General features: G+C 41.8%; 2 protein-coding genes across 2 annotated transcripts in view; one reads left to right on the forward strand and one right to left on the reverse strand.

Annotated features, from left to right (window-relative positions):
• LOC145412783 (alpha-crystallin B chain-like) overlaps positions 1-27,504 on the forward strand; it is a 101,856-nt gene that overhangs the window by 70,982 nt on the left and 3,370 nt on the right. The gene's annotated exons all lie outside the window — the stretch shown is intronic.
• The window catches only part of LOC145412782 (inositol-tetrakisphosphate 1-kinase-like), a 72,466-nt gene continuing 47,368 nt past the window's right edge, over positions 2,407-27,504 (reverse strand). The window contains exons 10-12 of the mRNA XM_080282561.1: positions 13,585-13,711; positions 12,407-12,516; positions 2,407-3,161 (exon numbers count right to left, since the gene is read on the reverse strand). Of these exons, the coding sequence (XP_080138687.1) occupies positions 2,989-3,161; positions 12,407-12,516; positions 13,585-13,711 (410 nt within the window). The 3' untranslated portion in view covers positions 2,407-2,988. The remainder of the gene's footprint in view (positions 3,162-12,406; positions 12,517-13,584; positions 13,712-27,504) is intronic.

The following is a 27,504-nucleotide window of genomic DNA, read 5'->3' on the forward strand; positions in this document are numbered from 1 at the left end:
ATCACCATTACTAAAAAAAAAAAAAAAAAAAAAAAAAAAAAAAAAAAAAAAACTTGCTTCAGTTTACAATTTGGACCCTCTAGTGATGGAGATACAGAATATCACTGCAATCCTACGGAAGGAAGGAAGAAAGGAAGGAATAATGAAGAACTAGCGCCAAGCCCTAACATGGCACTGTGGTAGAAGGAATACAATGGTAGAGTTAACTGAAGTGTTTTTTATCGAACAATCTGCTAATATAATTTATGCTGATAGAGTATTAAAAGTTCTTTTCCACTCACATAAAACTATCTAACTGCAACTCTCTACATCCTTTTGGCCATTCTCTTCTATGCTAGTACCTACAAAGTATAATAATCATTCACACTAACTCTGACATATGCAGCTATGCATGTGGGGCTGTATTCTTATTAACTAAAGATACTTTCAGGTATTTCACTTTACAAATTATCCAGTATATTACACATTATCATTCTCTTGTGTGTTATCTATATTGCTTTATACAAATAACATACAAGAATGTAATAATGTACCAGACACTGTACAGAAATAAAATGGTAAAGGTGCTAGGAAGCCTCCTTAGCTGACAAGAACTCATACCAACTATATATATACACCAAGTACATACCAAAATACTGTACACCAATCAGATGCAATAACAAGACATTTTCCCACTGCCTAAATTAATGAACTAGGTATGCAGTACAGGGCCTGTATTAACAAGCTTTCTCAAGCTTGAGTATAAGATGGCTTATTCATACTTTTTTCTTTACTCATACAGCTATCATACATTTCACAACCAAATGAATGAATACTGAAGTGAAAAAAATATAAAACACCAAAAGACTCATGGTAACAACCAGTATTCTGCTGGAGAGATCTTTTTGAAAATTGGTGTAGATCCTTGATAAATAAAAACTCTAGTTCTGTGATAATACAGTTTTTCCCAAATTCTCCCTAATACTGTACTACTTTGTTACAAGAATGTTACATCCATGAACATAACAGTAACAGTGTTAATGCATCATAATACTGTTCCATACTCCCAAACTTTTTCTGAAAGGAGTTTTAATACTAAATACTGTACAAAAAAAAAAAAAAAAAAAAAAAAAAAAAATTATTTCCTATGTAAGATGTGAAACTGGTATCATCTAGTCCTATACTATCCCTCTGCAAGATGTGGGGGACTGAAGCCAAGCTAGTGAAGTCCAAAATACATAAATTCACATAGACTTCTCCTCCTCCTCCTCCTCACAATTTTCAAAAACCTGGCTAAGTGTGCAATCCATCTGATTTTACTGAACACTATCATGGGATAATCATCATACTACCTACCAAATTCGTATACACCCATTAGTAAAGATTTGAAATTCATACCTTCAAATAACTGTAATGTACATCAAATCTGTCTTTTCACATCTTGATGCTCCAGTTATGATCCATAAAATGGTTTGCACAGTTCAGAATACAATATTTCCTTTTAGGAACAGTCATTTTTAGCCAGTCCTTATATAAATGGGTAACAAGATGCTTCACCTTAGCTTGAAACATTTCTCTCATGGAATTTTCAATCAATTTCATTACCTGGAATCATACCTGTATTTACTTCTGCACTGTATTTACTTTCTGCTCATAGCTTTAAACAATCTCCCATGGATATTTCAATCAACTTCACTACCCAGCACTGTATCTGTACAATATATACTTACTTCCATACTTACTTTCTGCTCATAGCTTTCAACACTTTTCCATTGGATCTTTCAATCAACTTCATTATCCAGTACTGTATCCGTATTTACTTTCTGCTCATACCCTTACATGTTCTACTTACATACATTTGCAAACCTTATATACGACAATTGCAAATACTTTTTACACATTATCACATTTCAGTCCCAAAGTATCTGTTATAGCTTTGAGATATCTGTTTAACCCCTTTAATCTGACAATGTTTTTTCTTCTTTTTTGTTTAGGTTATTCTTGCAACCTCCAAATGATCTTGTTAACTTTGAAGACACCATTTGTTGTGGTGGGTTAGAAAGTCTCCATTCACCCCTTCACAAATTAATTTCTCTCCCATAGCTGAATAAAATCATCTGAAGGTAACAAGAATAACCAACCTACAGTAACAGTCATCAGACTGAAGTGGTTAAATAGGATGTGAAGGAAATGTCTGTGCCTCTGTCTCACTTCGTTGAACCAGGTGAAGCAAGCACAAACCCCCTCCCCCACCCCCCAAAAAAGTCATCAGCAAAATAAAAAGCTGTTACATTTTACCTCAGTAAACTGGCATTTTTGTGCAAGTGAAGGAGTTCCATTGAGATCTGAGTTATGGAATATATGGGAAATATTATTGGTTACATATCAAAATATCTAAATATTTGGCTTAATAAAAGTACAGGTACAACATGACAGAAAGCTACTTTCACACAAATTAAACCCGGAGTCAACAGTCATATATTCACTAACAGTGAAACAAATATAAATCTCTATATAATGCCACGTTAAATATTTGGAATGCTTTGTAAAGTGTATGACTAGGCTTAGGTAAGTTTGATTTGGTAAAACAGGGTGAAATGAGAGTAGATTAAGTTTGCAATGTGAATAAACTGGCTTAAACAAGTATGGGGAAAGCTACAAAACATTAGTCTCAATAAATGAAGACATATTAGATCATACATTTTGTAAAACAAGATTTCCTGGAAGAGATTTGGCTGACCTACAAGTCCTCCATGGTAACTGGGAGTTAAGGATGTTATGTCACATAAAATGAAATCAAACTAATAAAATAAATTCAATATGAAGAATGACTACTGATTTTGTAAAAGTGGATTTCCTGGAAGAGATTCAGCTTACCTGCAAATCCTCACACGAACCGAAAGTTAAGGATTAAGTCATGTTAAATGAAATCAAGCTAATAAAATAAACTCAATATGAAAAGAGGGCTGATGTAGCTACAAGTTCGGTGATACTGCTGGGCAAAATGTTCTAACCAGTGTCAACTCCTGAATCTTCCTGGGGCTGGAATGAAGTGTTGGTGGTATGAGTTTCACAACCTCGAACTTCAGATATCCTCCTGGCTCGTTCCAGAGCTGAATGGTCCATCCTCGTTACCAGCACATCCACCAGATGAACCATGAGGTCTGGCACTGAATCATAGCCTTTAAAATAAGAGAAGAATAATCACAGCCATTGGAATGACAGGAATCAATCTGAAACAAAAGACAATGACCAAGATGAGGGGAATAACACTGTATGGGTATGGCAGATTACCATGTGGCCCACTTCACTTGACAAGCTGTTGCTTATTCTCCCACTTTCATATTTTCTTTTTCCCTATGGAACTTATCTCATTCATCTTAACCCCTAAAGTACTAAGCTCATCGATCGAGTTTTTGGCGCAATTTCTTAAAAGGACGAGCAAAACCAAGCATGCAACATCCACAAAAAACTGGCAGCAGCTGGCTCCACCCCAACTGTGAAGTAGATGGCATCTAACCAATCAGAATTAAATGTTGGACACACCGGAGGGGGGACCCAGGTCCGTAACAAGGCGGTGGGGGGTTTACCCCTCACCTCCCTCTCGCCACATCTCACTACCCCACTACCTTGTTACTACTCTACCTCCCACCGTCCTTACTACCACCACCACCCCTCCCACCCCCTCCCCATGCATCCCCCCCTCCCATGTGGATCCCCCCCATGTCCCCCTCAGTCATCTGGGGGGAGGGTATTTCCCCCCTACACTCCCTCCATGTCCCTGTACTCCACTGGGGCCTTTCCTTTGTGTCTTGTGGTGGTCTCCTCCCATCCCTCCATCCCCATCCACCCCCTCCTGGCCTTACTACCTCCCACCACCCCCACCCCTAACCCCTAGCATGCAGTATCTTTACCTCCCCGGCCTCGAATATTTTGCAAATTTTTTACGCTTTATAAAGCATGTTTTTGAATCATTACCTGTAATTTATTCATGTCTTTGCATACAGATATGCACACCACAATTATTTTAGCTGTCTTTATTCGAAACCCATTCGAAAAAGAAATTTTATTTTATGCCGACACATGCAAGCATGTTGGAGCCTTCAAAAAGGAAACAAAATGAAACGAAATGAAAACTAGCTAGCTTTGACAGCTCAGAGGGGAGGGGAGGGGAGGGGAGGGGGGAGGGGATTGTAGGGGAGGGGAGGGGAGGGGAGGGGAGGGGAGGGGAGGGGAGGGAAGGGGAGGGGAGGGGAGAGAAGGGGAGGATACTTTTTACTGTTTATCATATTTTTATTGGGGGGTTCATGGCCATTTTCCCTGGCAAGATTTGACAGTTCAGCAGGGAGGGGAGGGGTGAGGAGGGGAGGGAAGGGAAGGGAAGGGGTGAGGAGGAGAGGGAAGGGAAGGGAACGGGAGGGAGGGGATTGGAGGTAGGGGGAAAGGAGAAGAGGGGAGCATAATTTTTACTATTTATCATGTTTATTTGGGGATTTGTCACCATTTTATTTCTTTCTAAGCACATTACAATGGTTTATAACATCTGTACACACTTAAAAAAATTGATTTTGGTGATTTTTATACATATTTTTGCGAAGAAAACAGGTGCGAGCAGCATATTTTCTTTCTCGCCGGGGCCGTGACGGGTAACTACTATAAACTTTCACGGGCCATAGCTTGATAGCTATTGGGTCTAGGAGGGTGGGGTTTGCGTTTTCAGATGTGTAAACTCAAGCTCTATAAATTGGGCATAAAACTTTTAACCTTTGAGAAAGTTAAAAATAGGCCTGTTTTTGCGTCCTGGGGGCTAGTCGAGGCTGGAGAATTGCATACCCTAGGGGTTAAGGAATATAAGTTTTGTTATTGTTATTATTATTATTATTATTATTATCAAAATGTCAGGACCAACTGCCTAGCCCCGGGCTCCTACGCTCCTCATGGGGCAATGTAGGATTGGATGATGGATGGATGGATTATTATTAAGCAGTTGCTTAACCAGACCACTGAGCTGGGGTCATGATGACAATGATTATGATTATTAAAATACATGATGTTTTAGTAAGCACTAAAAATTCATGAGAAAGCACAGTACCAACACAAACTGCAACAAAAAAGGCTGGATAAAATGTGAAATGGATGGCAGTACAAAAATATCAGGTGTACAGTCAAGGAATTGTACGAACAATCAAGTCTTCGCATTCACATTACATAAAACGTATTTAGCATATTCACTCTGACCTCAACAGAATTCCAGGAACATGAATGACAATAGATTTGTGGAAAAACTGCTGAGCTACAGACACTGATTTTCCAATACATTCACATCTAGAGCAGCACATACCTAAACAATTTTCAGAGGACAGCAGACCCTCATTATACAATGAACCGGTGTGCTACAAACTGCTTATACGATGATGAAAGAGTCAGACCCTTTTTTCAGTGTAACGTATACTAGAATTTTTGTTCATGTGAAGATTATGATCCTGAACAAAGCCTCACTAGTCAATAATGTACAGTATATGACTGATATTTCATACTAGAATTTTTGTTCATGTGAAGATTATGATCCTGAACGAAGCCTCACTAGTCAATACTGTACAGTATATGACTGACATTTTTGTTAATATGATCATCCTCTCGCAGGTTTATGATTATTTGTTTGTTCAGAAATGGCCTTTCCACTTGTCACTATCGAATGTGTTAGTGTCAGTGATGGAACAACAATGTGGTGCTGGAATTCCAGCTACAAGTGAAGTGCAATGAAATGAAATAACAACCACTTCAGATAAGTTGGAAGCTTGTTTTTAGACTTAATTGGGTGGGTAACCCTTGGCCGAAATGTATCCCCACTAAACTGACTATATATAATAAACCATTATGCAATGGATTTTTTTCAAATGAATCCTCATCATAAAATCAGGGCATGTTATGAAAAGGAGCAAAAGTTGTCTTAAGTACAGCAGGCCTTCTGTTTGTGCAATTAATATATTACAAACAGGTATCACACACATGGAATCATGCAAAATGTTCCATCAGAACCACTACTGTTTAGCTGCTGAGGTAGAAAATCCAAAAATTTTTCCAAAGTACCCATGCATGAATCTATATTACAGTAGTTATAACAACTCATTGATCATCAGACATCATAACAAAATGGCAATAAGCAACAAATACGTGGAACTTTTCACTTACTTATGAAAGATGATGGTATTGTAAGGACGAGTGATCCAAGGCTGAGAGGTCAGAGAAAGGGGGACTATGCAGCATGCTGAACATCTGACCTTACTTTTTGGTCACTGGAGCCATTCCAAAAATGTCCATGACTATTTAAGGGACTCTCCAAAAACAGGTTTGCCTTGCATGCAAACTGAAATCATGCATACTGGACACACATAAATGAAGGGCCTACTGCAATGGTTCTCAACCTTTATATTTTTTTTAATGCATGGAAGAAGGAGCCAAAGGCAAAGGGCCTGCATATTACTCTCTCAAAAAAAAAAAGAGAGAGAGAGAGAGAGAGAGTCAAATTCAAGATCCATTCATTTCGAGATGCCTGGACACACTGCATTTGAAAGACTGGAGATCATAGGCAGTAGGAAAAACAGATAGAGGAAGACAGTTCCAGAGTTGACCTCTAGCATACATAAAGGACGAGGAGTAGCAGTTAACTCTTGCATTAGAGAGCTGGACAGAAAAGGGAGGAGAGTTTGTTGCTAGACAGGTGCTTCGTGCCCACTGTAGTGGTTGAGGGATGCAAGCAGATACTTCAGAGGAGCAGTGACCACAGAAGTAGCAACAGAAAAGAGATAAAGATGCAACAGTGCTGTGAAGAGACAGAGGTTGAAGGGAGCCAGTAGAAGGAGGGGAGTTAATAAAACAAAATGCCTTTGATTCCATCCTGTTGAGAAGAGCTGTGTGTGGTGAGCCTCCCCACGCATGTGAGCTGTACTCTAACCGAGTGTGAACAAAACCTGTGTATAAAGTCAAAAACTATGCAGGGGTAAAGATGGTGTGGAATCAGCACAGCGCACCCAATCTTTTGGAAGCAGATTTTACAAGAGAGGTAACATGTTCTTTCCCAGATAAATCCCGAGTGAATGAAACCCCAAGTATGTTTAAAGATGATGCAAGATTGAGCTAGCTATTGTTAAAAATTAACGGGAACTCCTGTGGGACATTTTGTCGGGCTGACAAATGTAAGAACCGAGTTTTGGATGCATTAAAAACAACAAGGTTATTTTTACCCCAATCAGAGATACAGTATAAGCCAAGTCAGACACTGGGTGTGCCATTGCGTTGTTGAAGTAATTGCTGAGAAGGACGTTGAGGGAACCGAACGGAAAGGTGAAGGGTGAAGTCATCAATATATGAGTGGATAGGGGTAGATGTACAGCTCAGAAGGTCATTGATGAATAAATGGAAGAGAGTTGGAGATTGGACACAGCCCCGAGAAACAACACTATTAATAGCTCTAGGAGAAGAACGGTGGCTGGCTGAAAAAGTAGATACAGAATGACCAGAAAGGAAGTTAGAGATGAAGGCACAGACAGAAGGATAGAAACTGTATGAGGGTAGTTTGGAAATTAAAGATTTATGCCAGACTCGATCGAAAGCCTTTGAGATGTCAAGTGCAATGACAAAGTTTTTGCCATAGCCTCAAAAGGAGAATGACCAGGAGTCTGAAAGGTAGGTGAAAAGATCACCAGTGAAACATCCCTGGCGCAACCCATACTGACGATCAGAAAGAAGGTTGTGATAGGAAAGATGCTTTAAATTTTTTTTGCTAAGAACAGACTTGAAAACTTTCGAAATACAGGATGTTAAAGCATTTAGGCAATAGTTAGAGGGCTGGGAATGGTCATCCTTCTTTGGGACAGGCTGAATGAGAGCAAACTTTCAGCAAGAAGGAAAGGTGCAAGTTAACAGACAAAGGCAAAAGAGTTTACCTAGGAAGGGTGTAAGCACAGATGCACAGTTCTTGACGACAACAGGAGAGACCCCATCAGGCCCATATGTCTTGTTAGTACTGAGGCCAGTGATGGCAGAAAATACATCAAACAAAGAAATATTAATGTCAGCCATGAAGAAGTCAGAGGGGGGAAGTGATGGAGGGACAGCAACGGAATCGTCTAAGGTGGTATTGGAGGAGAAAGTCTGAGCGAAGAGTTCTGCTTTATCAGTAGAAGAAATAGCTACAGAACCATCACAGTGGAAAAGAGGAGGGAAGGATGATGACATAAAGCTGTTAGAAAGGTTTCTGAGAACATGCCTGAAGGAGTGGGAAGATTTCGATTTGGAGAGCTCAGAGCATTTAGTACGGATGAAATTATTTTTAGCCAAGCGAAAAACAAACTTAGCACAATTCCTGGCAGAAACATAAGAAAGATGAGAATTAGGGGTGGGTTGGCTCTGGTACCTGTTGTAGGCAATCTCCTGGTTGTGGACAGCATTAGAACAAGCATGATTAAACCAAGGTTTTTTTGCATTAGTCAATGGAAATGAGAAAGGAATGTATGCTTCCATGCCCAAGAGAATAACCTCCATAATATGCAAGGCACACTCAGATGGCTCTCAGCCATGGAAACAATAATCATTCCTGTGAAAATCAAAGTAGTATGGCCTGAGGGCCTCCCAATCAACAGCTCCAAAGTGCCACAACCGATGTTTCTTTGGAGGGTCCACAGGCCGCACTGGAGCAACAGGATAGGTTAAGGTGATAAAGATGTCATTGGAGGAGCCCAATGGAGAGGAATGATTTACTCAGGGGGTGCAGCCCCCTAGGGATGTGTGAGCAGTTTCAGGGGACACATGAGGACCCAAATGAAATAAATAATGGTTGGCCTGAGTATGTCTGTGACTATCATATAGTGGTAGGTGGAGGCACTCGCCATCCACATACTCAAGGTAGTACTGCTATTGGGTGCCTGCCCATTCCTCTCTTCCTTCCCTATTTCCTTTCTTCCTCTTTTGTCCATGGATGAAAGAGACTTCACCCATTCCTCTTCTTCTTGTCTACAGGTGACTCTACACTAAGTGACATGCCAAATGGTTTCCTGTACACCAGGAAACCATTTACTACACTGGGCGGAAACAATATAACCAAATTATGGCACCTGGTGGTTTAGAGGGTAATTAAGGCGCTCCAATTGGATTGAGCCAGTGCAAGTTTATATCCAATGAATGGATGGGGTTTATTGCTCACATAAGGCCACTCAGGGCTGACTGAGGCTACTCACTCTCATCTTAAATGTCCGGACCAACATGCCTAGCCCCAGGCTCCTACGTTCCTCATGGGGCAACACAGGATTAGATGATGAATGACCGAATGAATTATATAATAATGAATCATTAGTCTATCTTCATTCCTTATTTTGTCTTCTTCAACCTCTGAAGCATGTTTGTTTCTATGTTTCTTTCTTATGCCTGTCACTTGGCCACCTCTCTGCCCTCTCTCTTCTTTATTCTGGTCGTCTTGAAAGCAAAAGAAATATCCCAAGAAAGCTTACATTTTTAAACCACCAGTCGTCAGCTACATCCAGACATAACAGCTCCCCAGTCTCATGCCTACGCTCTTCTTTGTTCAACTGGAATGTGTTCAATTATACGATGCAAACAATAATGATACTTCTGTATTTTGAAAATACTTGCTATTTGGTTCTGTTTTCAAAATGTGGAAGAAGTTCGCCAAATGAATGGAGATTAAGAACAAGCATCTCCTCCTGATTACGACTGATGTTAATGACTGTGGAATAATATACTGTGTAAACATGTGCTTGTACTTGACCACAATGTTATAGTGGTGTGGAGGTACTCCAACATGCTTGCATGCGTCAGCCTTGGTCACCTAATGGTGGCTCTCCACGCTGCTCAATCTCTTGCAGCCTCCTTATTTAGTCCTTTATCCCTGAGGTTACACTCTATGACCCTGTCCCAGGTCTTTTTTGGTCTGCCTCTCACAACCCTACCCTTGACATACATACTTCCTACTTTTTGCATCAAATTGTCATCCTCCATCCACTCAAAATGCCCAAACCATCTCAATTTATCCCACCTCATCACAACATCAATACACTCCTCTCATTTTCTTCCTCTCAGCTCTTCCATCATAATCCAAATACGACTTGACTAATACAGTGTATTCTTGTTGCTATCAGACAGCTATTTTCAACTTACTGGAGCCTGCTACAAATGATTAGGTTAATGATGGCTATACTAACTCCTACAATACAAAAGTTCTCTCCTAAGCTCAGTACAATCACACGGAGGCAGCATGAATAAAAAAATAAAAAAAATGTATCTTATCTGACTGAAGGGGTTATAGCTAGCAACAAATACTTGTTATCAAATCTACAAACAAAATTACAGAACCAAGGAACAGGTGAATCCAAATAAAGTACATATGAAATCATCATCATCACTAGCAACATATTAACCCAGCTTCCTACTGAAAGAAAATGGAAGGGTGGACCTAACACAAAGAAAGAGCATAAAACATGACAACTATCAACAGAGCACATAAAATAGGCCAAAAAATAATAAATAATTCACACATCATTCAAGGCACTGATTCCTGCCTCCACCTCACAGGTTAAAATCAAACACATACAACATGCACACATGCAGACTCAGATGTGGATTAGAGAGAGAGAGAGAGAGAGAGAGAGAGAGACACACACACACACACACACACACACACACACACACACACACACTCATTGGGTATTACATGAATGTGCAAAGGAGTTAAGTAAATCATTATCTTTAATTTTCAAGAAATCCTTAAGACAAGGTAAACTACCTGATATTTGGAAGAAGGCAAACATTGTTCCCTTATTCAAGAACGGGAATAGACAAAATACACTCAACTACCAACCAGTATCACTAACCAGTGTTGTAAGCACAGTATTAAAAAAGCTGTTCAGAAAAGTTTGGGTGAATCATCTAGAAGAACACAATATGATAACAAAAAGACAGTTTTGTTTCAGAAAGGGAAAATCATGTGTTACTAATCTATTGAGCTACTATCACAGAGTAACAGAAACATTACAGAACAGAGACGGATGGGTGGACAGTATCTATTTAGATTTCAAGAAAGCATTTGAAAGAGTACCGCACCAAAGACTTTTATGGAAACTGTACCATCAAGGAGGAATCCGAGGCAAACTGTATTGTTGGATGCAAGATTTTCTATTAAAAAAAAAAAAAAAAAAAAAAGAGAGAGAGAGAGAAATGAGAACAGTATTAAGGGGAATTACTCATCATGGAGGGAAGTGACTAGCAGAGTTCCACAGGGCTCAGAGCTGGCAACAGTTATGTTTTTAGTGTATATAAATGATACAGACAGTAACACTGGAAATGAATGCTATCTAAATATGTTTGCTGACGATGCAAAAATACAAAGGAGAATTACTAACACAGACTCTTGTAAAGAGCTACAAGAAGACTTAAATAAACTTCATGAATGGAGCAATACATGGCAAATGGAATTCAATGTGGACAAGTGTCATGTAATAAAGTTTGGTAAAAGTGGAAAAAGACCTGATGGGGATTTTAAGGTAGGAAGTAAAACCCTACACACATCAGAAAGGGAGAAGGACCTAGGCATGATTATCAATAACAGATTATCTCTAGCTGACCAGATCAGTGAGGAGGTACGGAACATGTATACACTGCTTGCAAATATGAAAACAGAATTCACATACATAAATGAACACATGCTAAGAAAGATAATAACATCATTCATCAGACCAACCCTGGAGTATGCATCAGTAGTCTGGAGTCCTCATCTCAAAAAACATAGGTAAGATTGAAAGAGTTCAAAAGGCTGCTACGAGATGGGTAGCAAGCTTAAAGGATCTAAGCTTTGACAGAAAGACTAGAAAAACTGAATCTACCTACACTACAGGAGAGAAGGAAAAGAGGAGACATGATTATGCTATATAAATGCATGTCAGGGAAGGAGAAAATAGATATAAATGATTACACAACCTATGGGGATGCATCATCAAGAGGACACTGCAAAAAACTGCAAAAAAAGAGAAGCAATAAAGACATAAGGAAATTTAGTTTCCTAAATAGGGCAATTGATCAGTGGAATGCACTACTGAATGAAACAGTTTGTGCCAAAACAATTCATAACTTTAAGGATATGTACGATAAAAAATGGTTTAAGACACGGGACAGTTCGAGCTTGACTCATTCCTGTAAAGATACAATTAGGTAAGAACACACACACACACACACACACACACACACACTGCTTATCTGCTTATAAGTGATTCAGAAAGAACTGAGATAGTCATTCCATCTACAAAGTTATAACTATGGTGCAAGATTTGAAAATTTCACTTAGAATGCACTACACTGCATAATATGCCAACAGGAAATTTCTTAAATTAACTTCAGTATGCTTCAGTTCTGTACTTACTTGGAAAAGCATTCACATCAATAATGGCATATTTCCCTGTACCGCTATCAATTACAACATCGATACCCAACAGGTCCATCTGAAGTGCTTCACGAAGGTTTGTTACGATTCTGAAAAAAAGGTTAATAAATCAATATACATAAAACACAGCAGAACAAAAATAATTCATCCGCATAACAGTATGCAAGCCATCACCGAGTATGCTGAAGGCTGAATAATACAAAACATATGCTCCATTTCACTTGTTCCAATATAACAGTGCCCATTTACAATATTATGCTATGTGTTCTTGGATCTGAGTACTGTGTAGTAAACTAGCTTTAAGCTTCTCCATCCTGAAAAGAGCATGGGACATTTTATTTCATCATGAGATGCTAGGTATACATTAGTGATGCAAGCTGCTTGTTATTTTGGTTGTTCTGCTTACTAAGCACTGTAAAACGAACCATTGGCATAACATAATAGATGCTGTGACTTAAAATTGCCCTTCTTAAAACAGTACTTGTATTACCCCTACCCTGCTCACCACACACCAGTCACTACTATCCTACACACCTCTTATTCAACTCTCCCATTCCCTACCCTCCCCTAAATCGAAAAGGAGGGGCAACAGAGTGAGAGAAGGATGCAAGGACAAAACAGCATGGAGGCAATTCCGTCACAGTCATAGGATGATCAGCAGTGACCACTTTTAAAATCTCATCTACTTCTATCAAACATCCAGTATGCAAAAGTAGATATAAATAAATAAATAAATACATATAAATAAATCTATTTATCTATCTATCTACAACCAGACACCATAATCCTGTAAGTGGTGGTCAGTTGACTTTGAGTTACTTGTTTTATGTGGAGGTGCAATAACTCTCCACCAACCCACTTACTGACATGTACAGAAGGTAAGGGTTGGTTATATGGTTACCACCCAGCACTGTAAATGGTTTCCTGCCTTACAGGAAACCATTAGCTTTATCACTCAATCTAAAGCCACCTGGAAAGGAAAGAAGAGTAATCAAAAGCGACAGGAAAGTTGGGAAAAAAAGGAAGCAAGTATGGCATAGAAACTGAATGACAGAAGTGAAGGAAAAAGTAGGCAGCACTACATCAAGTGAGTGGATGATGGTCACCAGCACCTACCACCAATAAATATATAAATAAACAAACAAACAAAGAAATACCTGTTAAATACAGCTGGATCAGCCTTGGGGAGAGTGTCTTTCATGTCTCCAGGGTCCAACCGAGTAAGAGGTGACTGAGAGTCTGCCTTGGACACATTGATGGAATTGAAGTGCACAGTTTCCTGCTCTGCTGGATACACAAGTTTGGCTTAGTAAAGTTAAAGTATTTAATTTTTCTTCAAAAAATTTTAAAATCCTCCTCTAAAATAAACCTAAGTTAACCATGACTGTTTAGAGTGTCCCATTCAATAAAATACGACCATCAATCAACAACTTTTAATAGTACTGCAACAACTTTTAATACTACTGAGTTGCTTATAGAAAAAACATATTACAGTACTTTAATCATAAGGCCATCTCTTTAAAATCAGTTATGGTAAATCATTCATTATGGACTGGTTTTTCAACCCTATCACTCCAATGACATTTTATATCTACCTTTACTATCTCCAAATGATTCTGTTCATCTTACGTAGATTACTGAACTGGTGGTATTAGATATGGCCATTTCAAACTCCTCTACAAGGTCTGTCCTAACTAAATAAAATCATCTGATAGCTGCAGGACAAATAAAAAATTACATCCTCAAGGCTGAGGAGTTATGTTTATCTTCTGTTTTCAAAAGTAGACAGATCTAACTTTGCAAGCTCAAAAAATACAGATAGCCACTATTTAACTCCTTGAATCTGGATGACATCCTTTTTTATTTATTCTTGCTGCTACCAGATGACTTCATAAAATCAGGTGGTGGGTCTAGGCACCCATCATCCACTCAATGCAATTCTAATTCTCTCTCTCTCTCTCTCTCTCTCTCTCTCTCACTCAATCATACACTCACTCCCACCCTCTCTCTCTCTCTCACTCAATCATACACTCACTCCCACCCTCTCTCTCTTTCTCTCTCTCTCTAGGTGACTCCACACCAAGTGACAAGCTAAATGGTTTCCTGTGTCCCAGGAAATACTGTAATTTACTACAACAGGTGGTCAGATAATCAAATGATGCCTGGTACTTTAGTGGGTTAAGACACTCTAACTGGACACAGCCTGTAAAAGCTCCATCTGAGAGGTGGTTGGGATTTCCTGCTCATGTAATGCCACCCACGGGCAGTGAGGCTGGTCACCAATGCCTTAAGTGTCACGACTGAGTAGCTTAGCCCCGGGCCCCTATGTTTCTGTTTAGACGGGGCAAACTGAAATAGGATGATGATGATGATGATGAAAAGTCTTTTGTACTGAAGAGGGAAGGAACAATGAAGAACTAGCACCAAGCCATGATATGGCTATATGGCACTTAGGCAGGAAAGAGCACTGGAAATTATATTAAATCTATGATGTGAAGAGAGGCAACAAAAGTAATAATACTAGAAACAGAAACAGTGGGAGAGCCACCAAGAAAATCAATAAGTCGTGGAGGCCAACGAAGTGAGGAACAGAAAGGGAATGCTGAGAGACGTGTTGGAACGTCGACAGGCAATCAAGCAAATGACGACGGATAATCATACGGCAATTACAGTGTGAACAGAGGGGCTGAGGGTCATGGTTCATTAAATGACCATGAGTGAGACAGGTATGACCCAGGTAAATACAAGCAAGGATAGTCTCCCATTGACAAATGGGGTGGGTTGGTGTGTGCCAGGGAAGAACCAAGGGTTTAACACTATGAAGTTTGTTGTTAATCTGCAGGTCCCACGAAAATTCCCTATGTTCATGGAAGAGAAGGGTTAGAGGAGGAAAACAATCAGAAGCAAGAACAAAAGGCAGAGAGGACCTTGAGAAGAGAGTAGCAGAATGTTCCAGCGGGTCAGCTTGTTCATCACCAGTAATCCTGATATGGCTAGGAACCCAGCAGAATTGACCTGACTTTCTCCAAACAGAAAAGCAGAACAGCCACTCCTGAATCTAGGTGATTGGAGGATGAGAAGAAGGTGTGGTGTGTAAGGACGCGAACAAACCATGAGAATCAAAGAAGATAACAAAGATGAAGGAAGAAAACCTAGGAAAAGACCTTAGAGCAAAAAGAACAGCATACAGTTCTGCAGTGATAATACTTGCAACAGAAGGAAGAGTACTTTGGAGGGAACAGGCAACACAACAGCAAACCCGACATGTTTGGCCTTGTGGATGGTATGATGGAAGACAGCAGAAGCTCGGTAACCTAGGAGATCTGCTCAGGCATGGACTCTGGATGCTTGTTTGACATGAAGGGCTCGTGATCAAGTAGTAGTCCGCCAAGGAACACATCTGGCAGTAGACAATAACGTCCACAGGGAATGGCAGTGAAAGCAGCACTTAAAACCATGACAAGGAAGAAGGCCAACATATCTTGTGGAGAGGACAAAGAGGAAGGAGGAAGTGGGGGCACTTGTAAGGAAGAAAACAACTCCCAGTCAGCAGCATGGAACTGCCAATGTGGGGGTGGTACAAATAAGAGGACAGCAAGAGGCAAGAGTTAGTTTCATGGGGAAGTGATGACTAAAAAATTGTCTTCTAACACCAACCAATAAAAACAGAGAAATCGAAGGTGAACTGAGACAGATCCAAGTACGAGAGGGAATGAGTACAGAGGTCAAAGTAAGGATGCCAGTGTGAAGAATGAAGAGATCTTTAGAAGAAACTGTTCTAATAAGCATCCTTTTGTGATGATCACAGAGTCACCCCATAGGGAATGCCGGCAACAGAAGTTACCAATGAGAACTGCAGACGGAAGGGAATGATGGAGCAAGTCTATGTTTAGAAAATCACAAGAGACAGGAGACAATGAGAGAGCTAACAGTGATCCTCTGACAGACAAAGACATGAGCAGAAGCATGGGGGATTGGAGAAGAAAGAGAGGTTCAAGGGGAACATCACTGCACATAAGGAGGGGATCCAAGAAAAGTATGACCAGGAAAAGGAACTGCAGAAGTGCAAAGGTTTTTCTGAAGGGAAAGAAGTGGATTATGGGAGGAAATAAGGAAACAAAGGTCTGTACAATGGGTATGGAAGCCTCTAACATTCCACTGAAGAAGTGCCACAACAATAGAAAGAACCAAGTCTTGGAGGAGAGCAGAGACTGTTTATTGCACCAAGGGAGAAAGTAGTCTGGAGGCATTTGTAAATAAAGAACTGAAGAGACCGCAGAAGACAAAGTGGAGGTGGGTTGCTGGACTGAAGAAGAGAAAGAAAAAGAAAAGGGGGGAGGGGGTAGGAGGAATGGGAGCAGGAGGGAGTAGGGAAAGGGGGGAATGTATTTCTGCAGTGACAAATCTTGGCAAGGAAGAGGTATAGTGAAGGTAGTTGAGCATACTCTGCTGGGATTCTACTTCCATTGGAGAAGACAAAGGTTGAGTGGAAACTGGTGATAGAACACCATGGCACTACTGTTTGGAGCAGAGGGGGGGTTAGGAAGGCTGGGCAATAAAGGGGGAGGGGAAGAGACCAGGGATAAGAGATGAAGATGACACAATGACACGCTTACATTTCCTGGGAGAGGGAAAAGGTGGGGGAGAAGAACGGGAGCATACTGAATGGGAAAGAGGTGGGGAAGAGGGAGCCAAACTAACAAGTGAGGAAAAGGAGCAAGAGCAATCGGGAACAGAGACAATAGCAACAAAAGAAATGGAGATAGATAAGGAAGTGGAGACAACAGAGGAGCTGGAGACTTGTAACACAGGAGCAGGTTGGGCAACACGTGCAAACAAGATGCCAGGGGAGTGACCTAAGTGATGTGCTTGGTGATGAGCTTCCCTGAAAGTAGGTCCAATTTTCCAATGGGTAAATGAAACTACTGCTTCAAAAATGTAGACAGAGCGCTTTCTGTGGGTGGCTGCATGGTGACCTCTGCTGTTCAGGCACGACTGGATGCTGAAAGTACACATGGAGGAAGGGTGTCCAGCTTCTGCACAGCTGAGGCAGACAGCCTGTGACTGGCAGTACTTGGCTGGATGACCACAATGCCAGCATCAAGTGCACTGACAAGGGGAAGGATCATTCTTTAACAGGGAGTCCGTATCATTGCATGGAGGCAGGATAATGTCCCTATCGACACAATCTGTGAACGTACTGGAGGTGCAAAGTTGACCGTCATGAAGATTCTTGCTGTAGCGCGCGGCCTGCCACCTGATTTCGTACCAGAGCACAAGCATGGTGGTGGAAAGAAGAGGATGACTTCCAGAGGTACAGATATGCTTCTGAAGAGGGAAGTAATCAAGAATCCTCAACTGACAACAGCAGAATTGAAGAGAATGCATCCCCTAGCTGTTACAAGACGTCTCCAAACTATCCAACACCGCTTGCAAAAGAAGCTGGGTTTGCCACGCCGCAATGCAGCCAAGAAATTGCTTCTCACTGACTGCATGAAGAAGCAGTGCATTCAGTTTGCCAAAAAGTATGCACACTGGACATTGGATGAGTGAAGAAAAGTTATGTTTTCTGATGAAAGCACATTTCAGGTGTTCTAGGTGCATTCTGCCAAGGTTCGTCCCCCTGCCTCCCATAGTCGATATGACCCTGCTTACAGGGTACCGACTGTTAAGCACCACAATCAGTAATGGTATGGAGGTGTTTCTCAAATGAAATGGGAAGAGGAGGCCTCTACTTTCTTCCTAAGAACTTGATGATGAATGGTGGCCGGTACATTCAAGTTCTGAAAGATCATTTGTTAAACTTTTTTGCTATTCATGGGTGTGACTTTTTCATGCACGATTCAGCTCCATGTCACAAATCAAGAAAGGTGACAAAATGGCTTCAGGATAATCGGATTGAGGTCCTCGACTGGCCTGGCAACAGTCCGGATCTAAATCCGATAGAAAACTGCTGGGCAAAGATGAAGAAAATCATGGCAGAGAAGAAGACACCCAATCTGGACAACCTCAAGACTGAACTGACAAATGTTTGGTGCAAAGAAATGTCCTTAGATTACTTTAGAGATCTAAGTGATTCCATGCCAAAACACATCCAACTGGTCCTGAAAAACAAGGGAAACATGATTTCATATTAATGAATGTCATTTCATGAACAAACATTGTGATATACTATGAGTTCTGTGTTTTTTAATACCTTGTGGGGGAAGGTCCTAAGTCAATTTGCTGTAGCTGTTGCTGTTTTTTTTTTTTTTTTTTTTTTTTTTTTTTTTTGAGGAAGAAGGAACCAAAGGCAATGAGTTCGCAATAAGAGTTTCCTCCAAGAGAAAAACAACATACAAGAGAGAGCCAAATTCAAGATCCATTCATTTCGAGATGCCTGGACACACTGTGTTTGAAAGACTAGAGATCATAGGCAGCAGGAAATACAGACAGAGGAAGACAGTTCCAGAGTTGACCTGTTGCATAAATGAAGGACTGGGAGTAACGGTTAACTCTTGCATTAAAGAGTTGGACAGAAAAGGGATGAGAGTTTGCTGCTAGACGGGTGCTACACGCCCGTCGTAGAGGTGGAGGAATGCATGCAGACAGGTCAGAGGAGCAGTGCAATGAAGACCTTGATTAGGCTTGAGTGTTGCAGCTGCACGAGGCTTACATGAAGGAGTGTTAGTGCCAGCTTTATCATATGGGTGTGAGATTATGGTGTGCCATGAAAATACAAAGTCAGGAGTGAGAGCAGTGGAGATGGGACTGCTGAGGAATGTATGTGGAGTACAGAGAGTGGATAGGATACGAAATAATGTGATTCGTGAAAGATGTGGAGTGTGGAACTCTGTGGACACCAGAATCAGAGCGAGCGTACCGAGATGGTATGGTCATGTAGAGAGAATGGATAATATAGTGGTGAAAAAGGTATATCTGAGCGAATCTAAAGGAGGGAGGGAGCAAGGTAGGCCAAGGAAAAGGTGGAGGGATATGGTGGTTGAGTGTGTGAGGATGAGAGGTTTGGAAGTCGGTGTGGCTAGGGGACTGACAAGAGATCGAGCTGGCTGGATGAAATGAGAAGGGCATGATCAGGGATTGGCACCCCTTTTTAATGTGAGAGCATCCGCATTGACTCTACTGAATATGTTTATGTGAAGCTACAGAACATGGTGAATGCTCTTGGCATATCAGACAGAACCAGGATTCCGGGGGCTTGAGTGGCGAGTGAATGGAAGCATGGCCCATTGGATTCGGCAAATTTGGGCAGTCTGGACATTGCTACTCCTCACCCTGCCCTAAAGTAGGAAAGGAGGTCTGGACGATGATGATTAAGATGATGATGATGATGACGATGATACACACACACACACACACACACACACACACACATATATATGTATATATATACAGTGGGCTCGCACAGTGTGCGAGAGACTGGGCAGTCCACAACTTCACGCAGTGTGAATTCACGCACTGAGAATACGTAATCTTATGGGAAAAATTACATATGGGTGGTACCCCCTCATACCTGGATCTTTTTTGGCCCTTAGAGACATAAGAAAGGTCAAATATTTTAGACATTTTACTACAGATGATTCGTGAAAGGTGTGGAGTGAGGAACTCGGTGGACACCAGAATCGAAGAGAGTGTCCTGAGATGGAATGGTTATGTGGAAAGAATGGACAACAATAGAGTGGCGAAAAAAGTATACCCGAGTAAATTTGAAGGAGGGTGGAGGCGAGGTAGGCCAAGAAGGTGGAGATATGGTGGAGAAGTGTTTGAGGAAGAGAGCTTTGGAACTCGGTGAGGCTAGGGAACTGACAAGAGATCGAGCTGGCTGGATGGATGTCGCGAGGAGAAGTGCACGATCAGGGATTTTGGCACCCCTTGTGAGCATGTCAGCATCCGGATTGACTCAATCGGATACATTTCTGTGAAGCTGCAGAATGTGGTGAATGTTTTTGGCATATTCGGTAGACCCAGGATTCCGGGGGCTTGAATGATGAGTGAATGGAAGTGTGGCCTATCTGGATTGGGCAAGTTTGTGCTGTCTGGACATGGCTACTCCTCACCCTGTCCTTGGGTGGGAAAGGAGGTCCGGATGATGATGATGATGATGATGATGACATATATATATATATATATATATATATATATATATATACACACTCCACCCTCGTAAATCGCGGCAATTTGGGTCTGGATCACTGCTGTGATTTACAAATTCCGTGATTTATGAATAATAACTCTTACGTAAAAAATTAATATGGGTCTGGACTTCGGCCAACCCGCCCCCACAGCACCCTACCTACGCCCATCTCAGCACCATCAAACACAAACATACAAATCTAGGAATGTTCAGTGCACGTATTAAATAGAAATAAGCAATGTTAAGGGATCTCAACTTAATCCTATGACGAAGTTGCGTAAGTGAATGGAGTGGGGTGGTGTTTTAGAACCTCTCAGCATTAGTTCTTCCCAAACTCTTTCGCCAGCTTTGAAAACTTCTCTCCCTTCTCAACACGACGAATGAGCTCCAAACGTTGACTGTACGACAATGGCGGCAGCTTCTTGACGCCATACTGCTTAGAGCGCTTCATCGGGGGGTCGGGAGAGGCCATGGCAGGTAGGAGGCGGGGGGAAGTTGCACAAAAAAGGCAGGTAGCTCTCGTACTCCATGGCAACGGTCTGTAGTGTGCAGACTGGCAGGACAAGAACAACAACGACATGGCAACATCAGTATGCACACTTGCCACCAGGGACGCGTGGTGATTGGTTGTTGGGTTGTGATTTTCAGACTGAATGCCGCGGTTTACGGTTCCCCTCAGGAAAACGCCCACTTGTGTGCCTAGGTCCGCGATTTTCATGAATTAACAGCGATTTAAGGTTGGTGGCAGTCTGACGGCCACTTAGCCGTGATTTACAAATCCGTGATTTATGAACACGCGATTTTCGAGGATTGAATGTATATAAACTGTATATATATAGTACCCTCGTGTCCAGCATGGTAATATTGTCATGCATGGGTCATGTGTTGGACCAAAAACGTGTTGGACTAACAATAGAGCTTATGGGGAAAAATGAATTATGTCAGCAACCCTCGGAAAAGTCACCCTAAATACCTACCATATACCTATACATATATTGGTACTATTGTAATTATAATAAATGGTACTGTGCTATGAATGATAACTAACCTTTTAGGATAGTGTTGGTGGGCTTGCTGGGAATGGAACGTGGTATCCATGGCTGTAGTTAGTCCTACTGGGTCCCCGGAGGATGGCTGCTGGCGTCACTAGCGGGTAATGGCTGTTGCTCCTCCTCAACCTCCCTCATAAATCCTTCGAAATCACACTCAGAATCACTATCTTCGTCCACAGCCATGGAAGGTCTTGCTTCTGCCTGTCCTAGCACTATAATCCTCGGGAAAGTGCATGCTTCTCACACTGTTGCCAGAGCCCCGTCTCGTGACTGTGGAAAGCGACCGCTGTCGCTGACTCGGTAGAGAATAAGGAGAAGCAACTGAGGTGGTTTGGCCATGTGGAGAGGATGGAGGGCGAAAGACTGACAAAGAGAGTGTATGTGAGTGAGGTGGAGGGGGGAAGAGGGAGGGGGAGGCCGAGGATGAGATGGAGGGATGGGGTGGAGAGGTATATGAGAGAGGGGGTGTGAGTTGGGAGCAGGGCAGTGAAATGGCATGGGGACAGGGCGACTTGGAGGCGATTTGTTTGTGGCCACCCCAAACGGGATTGAGGCGTCTGGCAATAGATAGATAGATAGAACTTTGTTTATAAACTGGTACGCACGCCGATGAGAAGGGTTTCAAAACGATTGATATTTATTCTAAAATATTAATATGTATTCAGTGTCAGGCTAAATGTTCAATGCTGTAGTATGATACATTCTCTGTCGAGTTGCCTGGGTTTTAGTCACACTGTTTTCCCCGTCGTATGCTCGGCAGGAATCCATCCAGATGAATTCCAAATGCCCGTGGTATTGTTGGCAATTTTACCACATTACCGTTTCGGTTTACCATCGTATCCTCGGCAAACCTGGTATGAAGTGCCATGTGATAGCCTTCGGCTGCCAGGATCTTGTCATAAGTTTTTTATTATGATCACGTTGGCTTCATTCATGTCGTAGGCCTTGGCAATGTCAACTTTCCTCTCCCCTTTCTTCTTCCTCTCGATGCTTTCTAGCTTGGTGGCCTGAGGGAGGTGCCGATGCTTCTTGGGGTTCTCAGAAGGCTTCCTAGGCATCATGAGCAGGGTAAAATGCAGTAACAAGGGCAGAAAATGCAGCAAGAAAAAAGCACCTTCCAATGCAATTATGCGACTGAGTGGCGCTGTGGCGGGAGAAATGTAAACAAAACATCACGTGACACCAGAAGCGTTTTTAATTGGGCGGCATCACGATCACGTCACGATAGCGGGCAGGGAAGGCTACTTGATCAGAAGTTTTTCATTGGCTATCATCATCATGGGAATGTCCAGTATGACCGTGTTGGACCTGGGGTGATCGTGCTAAAGTGAACTCTGCGGATTTGGCCCACTTCTCGGAGCTCTGTGCGTGTTATGCTAACACACTCGTGTTGCAGTAATTAAATCGTATTAAATAATACTAATTAATTGCTCTCCGTGCTGGACCCGAATCGTGCTGGACTAATGCGTGTTGGACGCGAGGGTACTGTATATATATACAGTAATCCCTTTAAGACCCAGATGCCCAAGGCCCGGACACCCCAAGTCCCGGTCATAGGTGGACAGTACCGAGGTACAAAAGTACAGAGTTACATTACCAAGTTACAATTCAAGTACCAGTAGCAGTAGTGACATTACTTTTTTCGTCATGTACCGAAACTGGTACCAACGGTACATTTTAAAGCATATTTTGTCGGTACTCGGTACCGGTACAGTTTAATTTATCTATATTCACGCATTGTGTGATAAAAAAAAAACGGTGAGGAGAAAGCCTACACGGCAGTGCTGCTGCCAACCCTGGCCATGTGCCTCAAGAAATTAAAAGAGGTGAAGGAAAGCGCCGATCTGACGGTGTGCTAACCTCCAGTGAATGTAGTGATTGGAGTTGTGGAAGGCAGGTTTGATCATCGTTTCGAGGACACTGACTGCCTGCTTGCTGCTGCCTTTCATCCCCAATTCGAGCCATCGTGGTTGGCGTGGTTACCCGAGTCTGCCTCCTACAACACAGAGAAAATGAGGAGGAGGGTGGAGAAGAAGATGGTGTCACCACTGGAGAGCAAGCTAGAGGATGCGGAGAGCTGCACCACTAATGATGATGACGAGCAGGATGTCAAGGAAGAGTTTTTCGAACCCCTCTATGTAAAAGGTAGGAAGAAAAGGGAGACTGGGATAAAGCTAGTAAAGGAATATTTGGAGAAACCCCAGAAACAAAATCAACAAGGACTGCTTTCCTTGCAAGGTTTTCAGATACTTATTTGTAACTTATAACACGCTAATACCATCCACTGCTGCTGTGGAACATCTGTTTTCATTGGGGAAGTACGTGCTCAAACCAAAATGGGCGGGACTCAGTGACTATCATTTTGAAGTGCTCATTTTCCTCAGCAGTTCCATCTCCACTGCTCTCACTCTTGACTTTTCATTTTCATGCCACTCCATAGTCTCAAATCCATATGTTAAAGCTGGCACTAACACTCCTTCATGTCAGCCTTGTGCAGCTGCAATACTCAAGCCTCTGTTTCTTATCAAGGTCTTCATTGCACCAGCTACTTTCCTTCCTTGCGTCACTCTCTCACCAATTCTAGTCTCTCTCCATTCACTGTAACATCACACTGGGAGTCACCTTCTCTCTTAAAAACCATCACTTTACTCTTTTCTACAATTATGCTCAAGGCACAACGCTCATAGACATCAGCAAAACTTTGCACTAGTCTATCAGGTTCTTATCTGGTATTTGCAAGCAGTATTACATTATCACCCTACAACAAATTTGAGATATGCCATCCATCACCCTTCATTACCAATGCCATCCCATTCTCCATTACTCGTGTTTTTACTTCTCTCATCATCCCATCCATATATATATTGAATAATCATGGGGACATAACACAACCTTGTTGCATGCCCACACCAATCATGAACCATTCACTTAGATGCCCACTTACCCTAACATGCTTCACTACCGTCATAAAAACTCCTGACAGCACCTAACACCTTACCATCTACACCGTACATGCGCAAAACCTCCCACAGTTCTTCTTTATCACCTTGTATGCTTTTTCCAGATCCATGAATGCCATAAACACCTTTTGGTCCTTCTCACAAGCCTTCTTCACTATCTGTCTCACTGCAAATATTTGATCTACACATCCTCTGGCACTCCCATATATATATACTGTATATATATATATATATATATATATACTGTATATCATACATACAGTATATACATACCCTCAACCAAAAAAGTATTGGCACTCTGGGGTTGGACACAATGTGAAATGCATTGTCTCTGGTTAAGTTGGTAGTGTTGGCATGCCTGTTTAATTCACAAAAATTCACAATTCCCATTATAATGCAAAACCGTATGAAAGTGTGGGGTTAGATATTACTAAATGGCAACTCTGTCACAACTGCAGTATCAACATAACTGTGTCATCTCTCGTAAATCATAGTTTGTGTATCAATGTCTCACACTGAAAGGGTGCCAATACTTTTTTTATCAAGGGTACATACATACATACACATATACACACATACATACAGTATATATATATATATATATATCTATTGCCAGACGCCTCAATCCCGTTTGGGGTGGCCACAAACAAATCGCCTCCAAGTCGCCCTGTCCCCCGCCACTTCACTGCCCTGCTCCCAACTCACACCCCCCTCTCTCATATACCTCTCCACCCCATCCCTCCATCTCATCCTTGGCCTCCCCCTCCCTCTTCCCCCCTCCACCTCACTCACATACACTCTCTCCGTCAGCCTTTCACCCTCCATCCTCTCCACATGGCCAAACCACCTCAGTGTGTTCCTCTTAACGCTTCCTATCACATCCACATCCACACCACAACGCTCCTTTATATCCTCATTCATCAGCCTGTCTTTCCATGTGACTCCACAGACTCCTCTTAAATAACTCATTTCCACTGCTCTCACTCTTGACTTGTGTCCTTCCAACAACGTCCAAGCTTCACTTCCATATGTTAGAGTTGGTATCACAATACTGTCATGTAGTAACTTTTTCATTTCCATGTTCACTTCCCTGTTTCTTATCACTGCTTTCAAAGAACCAGCAACCTTTCTTCCCTGCTGTACCCTTTCAAGCACTTCACCCTCCAAACCTCCATCCTTACTCATCACACTACCCAAGTACTTAAACGTACTCACATTTTCCAATTCCTCATCATCCAACCTCGCTGTACATTCACTGACTTCACCTCTCTGAAAGACCATCACTTTACTCTTCCCTACATTCACCTTTAGATTCCGTTTCTTACACACTCTCCCAAACTCATCCACCAAGCCTTGCAGCTCCCCTTCGTCTTCACTCAACAACACAGTATCATCTGCAAACAACAGTACAGGGAGTTTCCAAACACTATCCTCTCTCACCAGGGCCACTCCAACATCCACTACCCTACCTTGTACCTCTTTTATTACCCCATCCATGTACAGATTGAACAACCATCGAGACATAACACATCCCTGTTTCAACCCAACCTCCAAAGAGAAAAATTCACTTAGTCCACCATCCACACGTACTGCAGCCTTCGCACCATCGTACATACTCTTCACAGCATTCAACAACTTCCCATCTACTCCATATATTCTTAACACTTTCCACAATCCTTGTCTATCCACCGTGTCATATGCTTTCTCCAAATCCATGAAAGCCACATACAACTTCTTTCCCTTCTCTAGAAACTTCTCCACTAAAGATCTAAGAATGAATATCTGATCTACACAACCTTTTCCCTTCCTAAAGCCTCCCTGTTCTTCTCCAACTAATTTCTTTGTTCTTTCACTAACTCTGTCAATAAGTATCCTACCATACACATTTCCTATTATACTAAGAAGACAAATGCCCCTATGATTACCACACACTTCTTTTTCCCCTTTTCCTTTGTACAAGGGAATAATTATACCTGACTTCCAATCCTCCGGGACTCTACCTTCCTCCCAGGCCAATCTGCACATCTTCCACATCCATTCTACTACTATCTCTCCCCCATGCTTCAGCATTTCACCACACACTCCATCAATTCCTGGGGCTTTCCCCAATTTAATTTTCTTCATTGCTTCCACAACTTCTATCCTACTGATTTCTTCCTGTCTTCTCACCTCCCTCCTTCTCCCAGCCATTCCCCAGCCACTTATACTAGCATTACTTCCATCCTCTATTTTCAACAATTCCTTAAAGTGTTCTCTCCATCTGCTCACTTTTTCTCCCTTCTCCATTAGTAATCTACCATTTTTATCTTTCACTCCCCTGCTAACTTCACTTCCAACCTGTCTTACTCTTTTCATCTCTTTCCAGAACATTTTCTTACAGTCCCTCCACTTTACACTCAAATTCCTTCCAAATTCCTCATCCACTCTCTTCTTACTCTCTCTTACTAATCTTTTCACCTTTCTCTTTCTTTCTACATATAACTCTCTCTTCCGCCTCTCAACTTCTTCCACGCCCCTATTTCTCATCCATTCAATGTATGCTTATATATATATATATATATATATATATATATATATATATATATATGTACACCGGTATGTATATATATATGTTGGAGTGGCCCTGGTGAGAGAGGATAGTGTTTGGAAACTCCCTGTACTGTTGTTTGCAGATGATACTGTGTTGTTGAGTGAAGACGAAAGGGAGCTGCAAGGCTTGGTGGATGAGTTTGGGAGAGTGTGTAAGAAACGGAATCTAAAGGTGAATGTAGGGAAGAGTAAAGTGATGGTCTTTGAAAGAGGTGAAGTCAGTGAATGTACAGCGAGGTTGGATGGTGAGGAATTGGAAAATGTGAGTACGTTTAAGTACTTGGGTAGTGTGATGAGTAAGGATGGAGGTTTGGAGGGTGAAGTGCTTGAAAGGGTACAGCA

This window comes from Coenobita brevimanus, chromosome 94 (assembly GCF_032717465.1).
Source record: "Coenobita brevimanus isolate Jiangsu-jjx chromosome 94, ASM3271746v2, whole genome shotgun sequence".
NCBI lineage: Eukaryota > Metazoa > Arthropoda > Malacostraca > Decapoda > Coenobitidae > Coenobita > Coenobita brevimanus.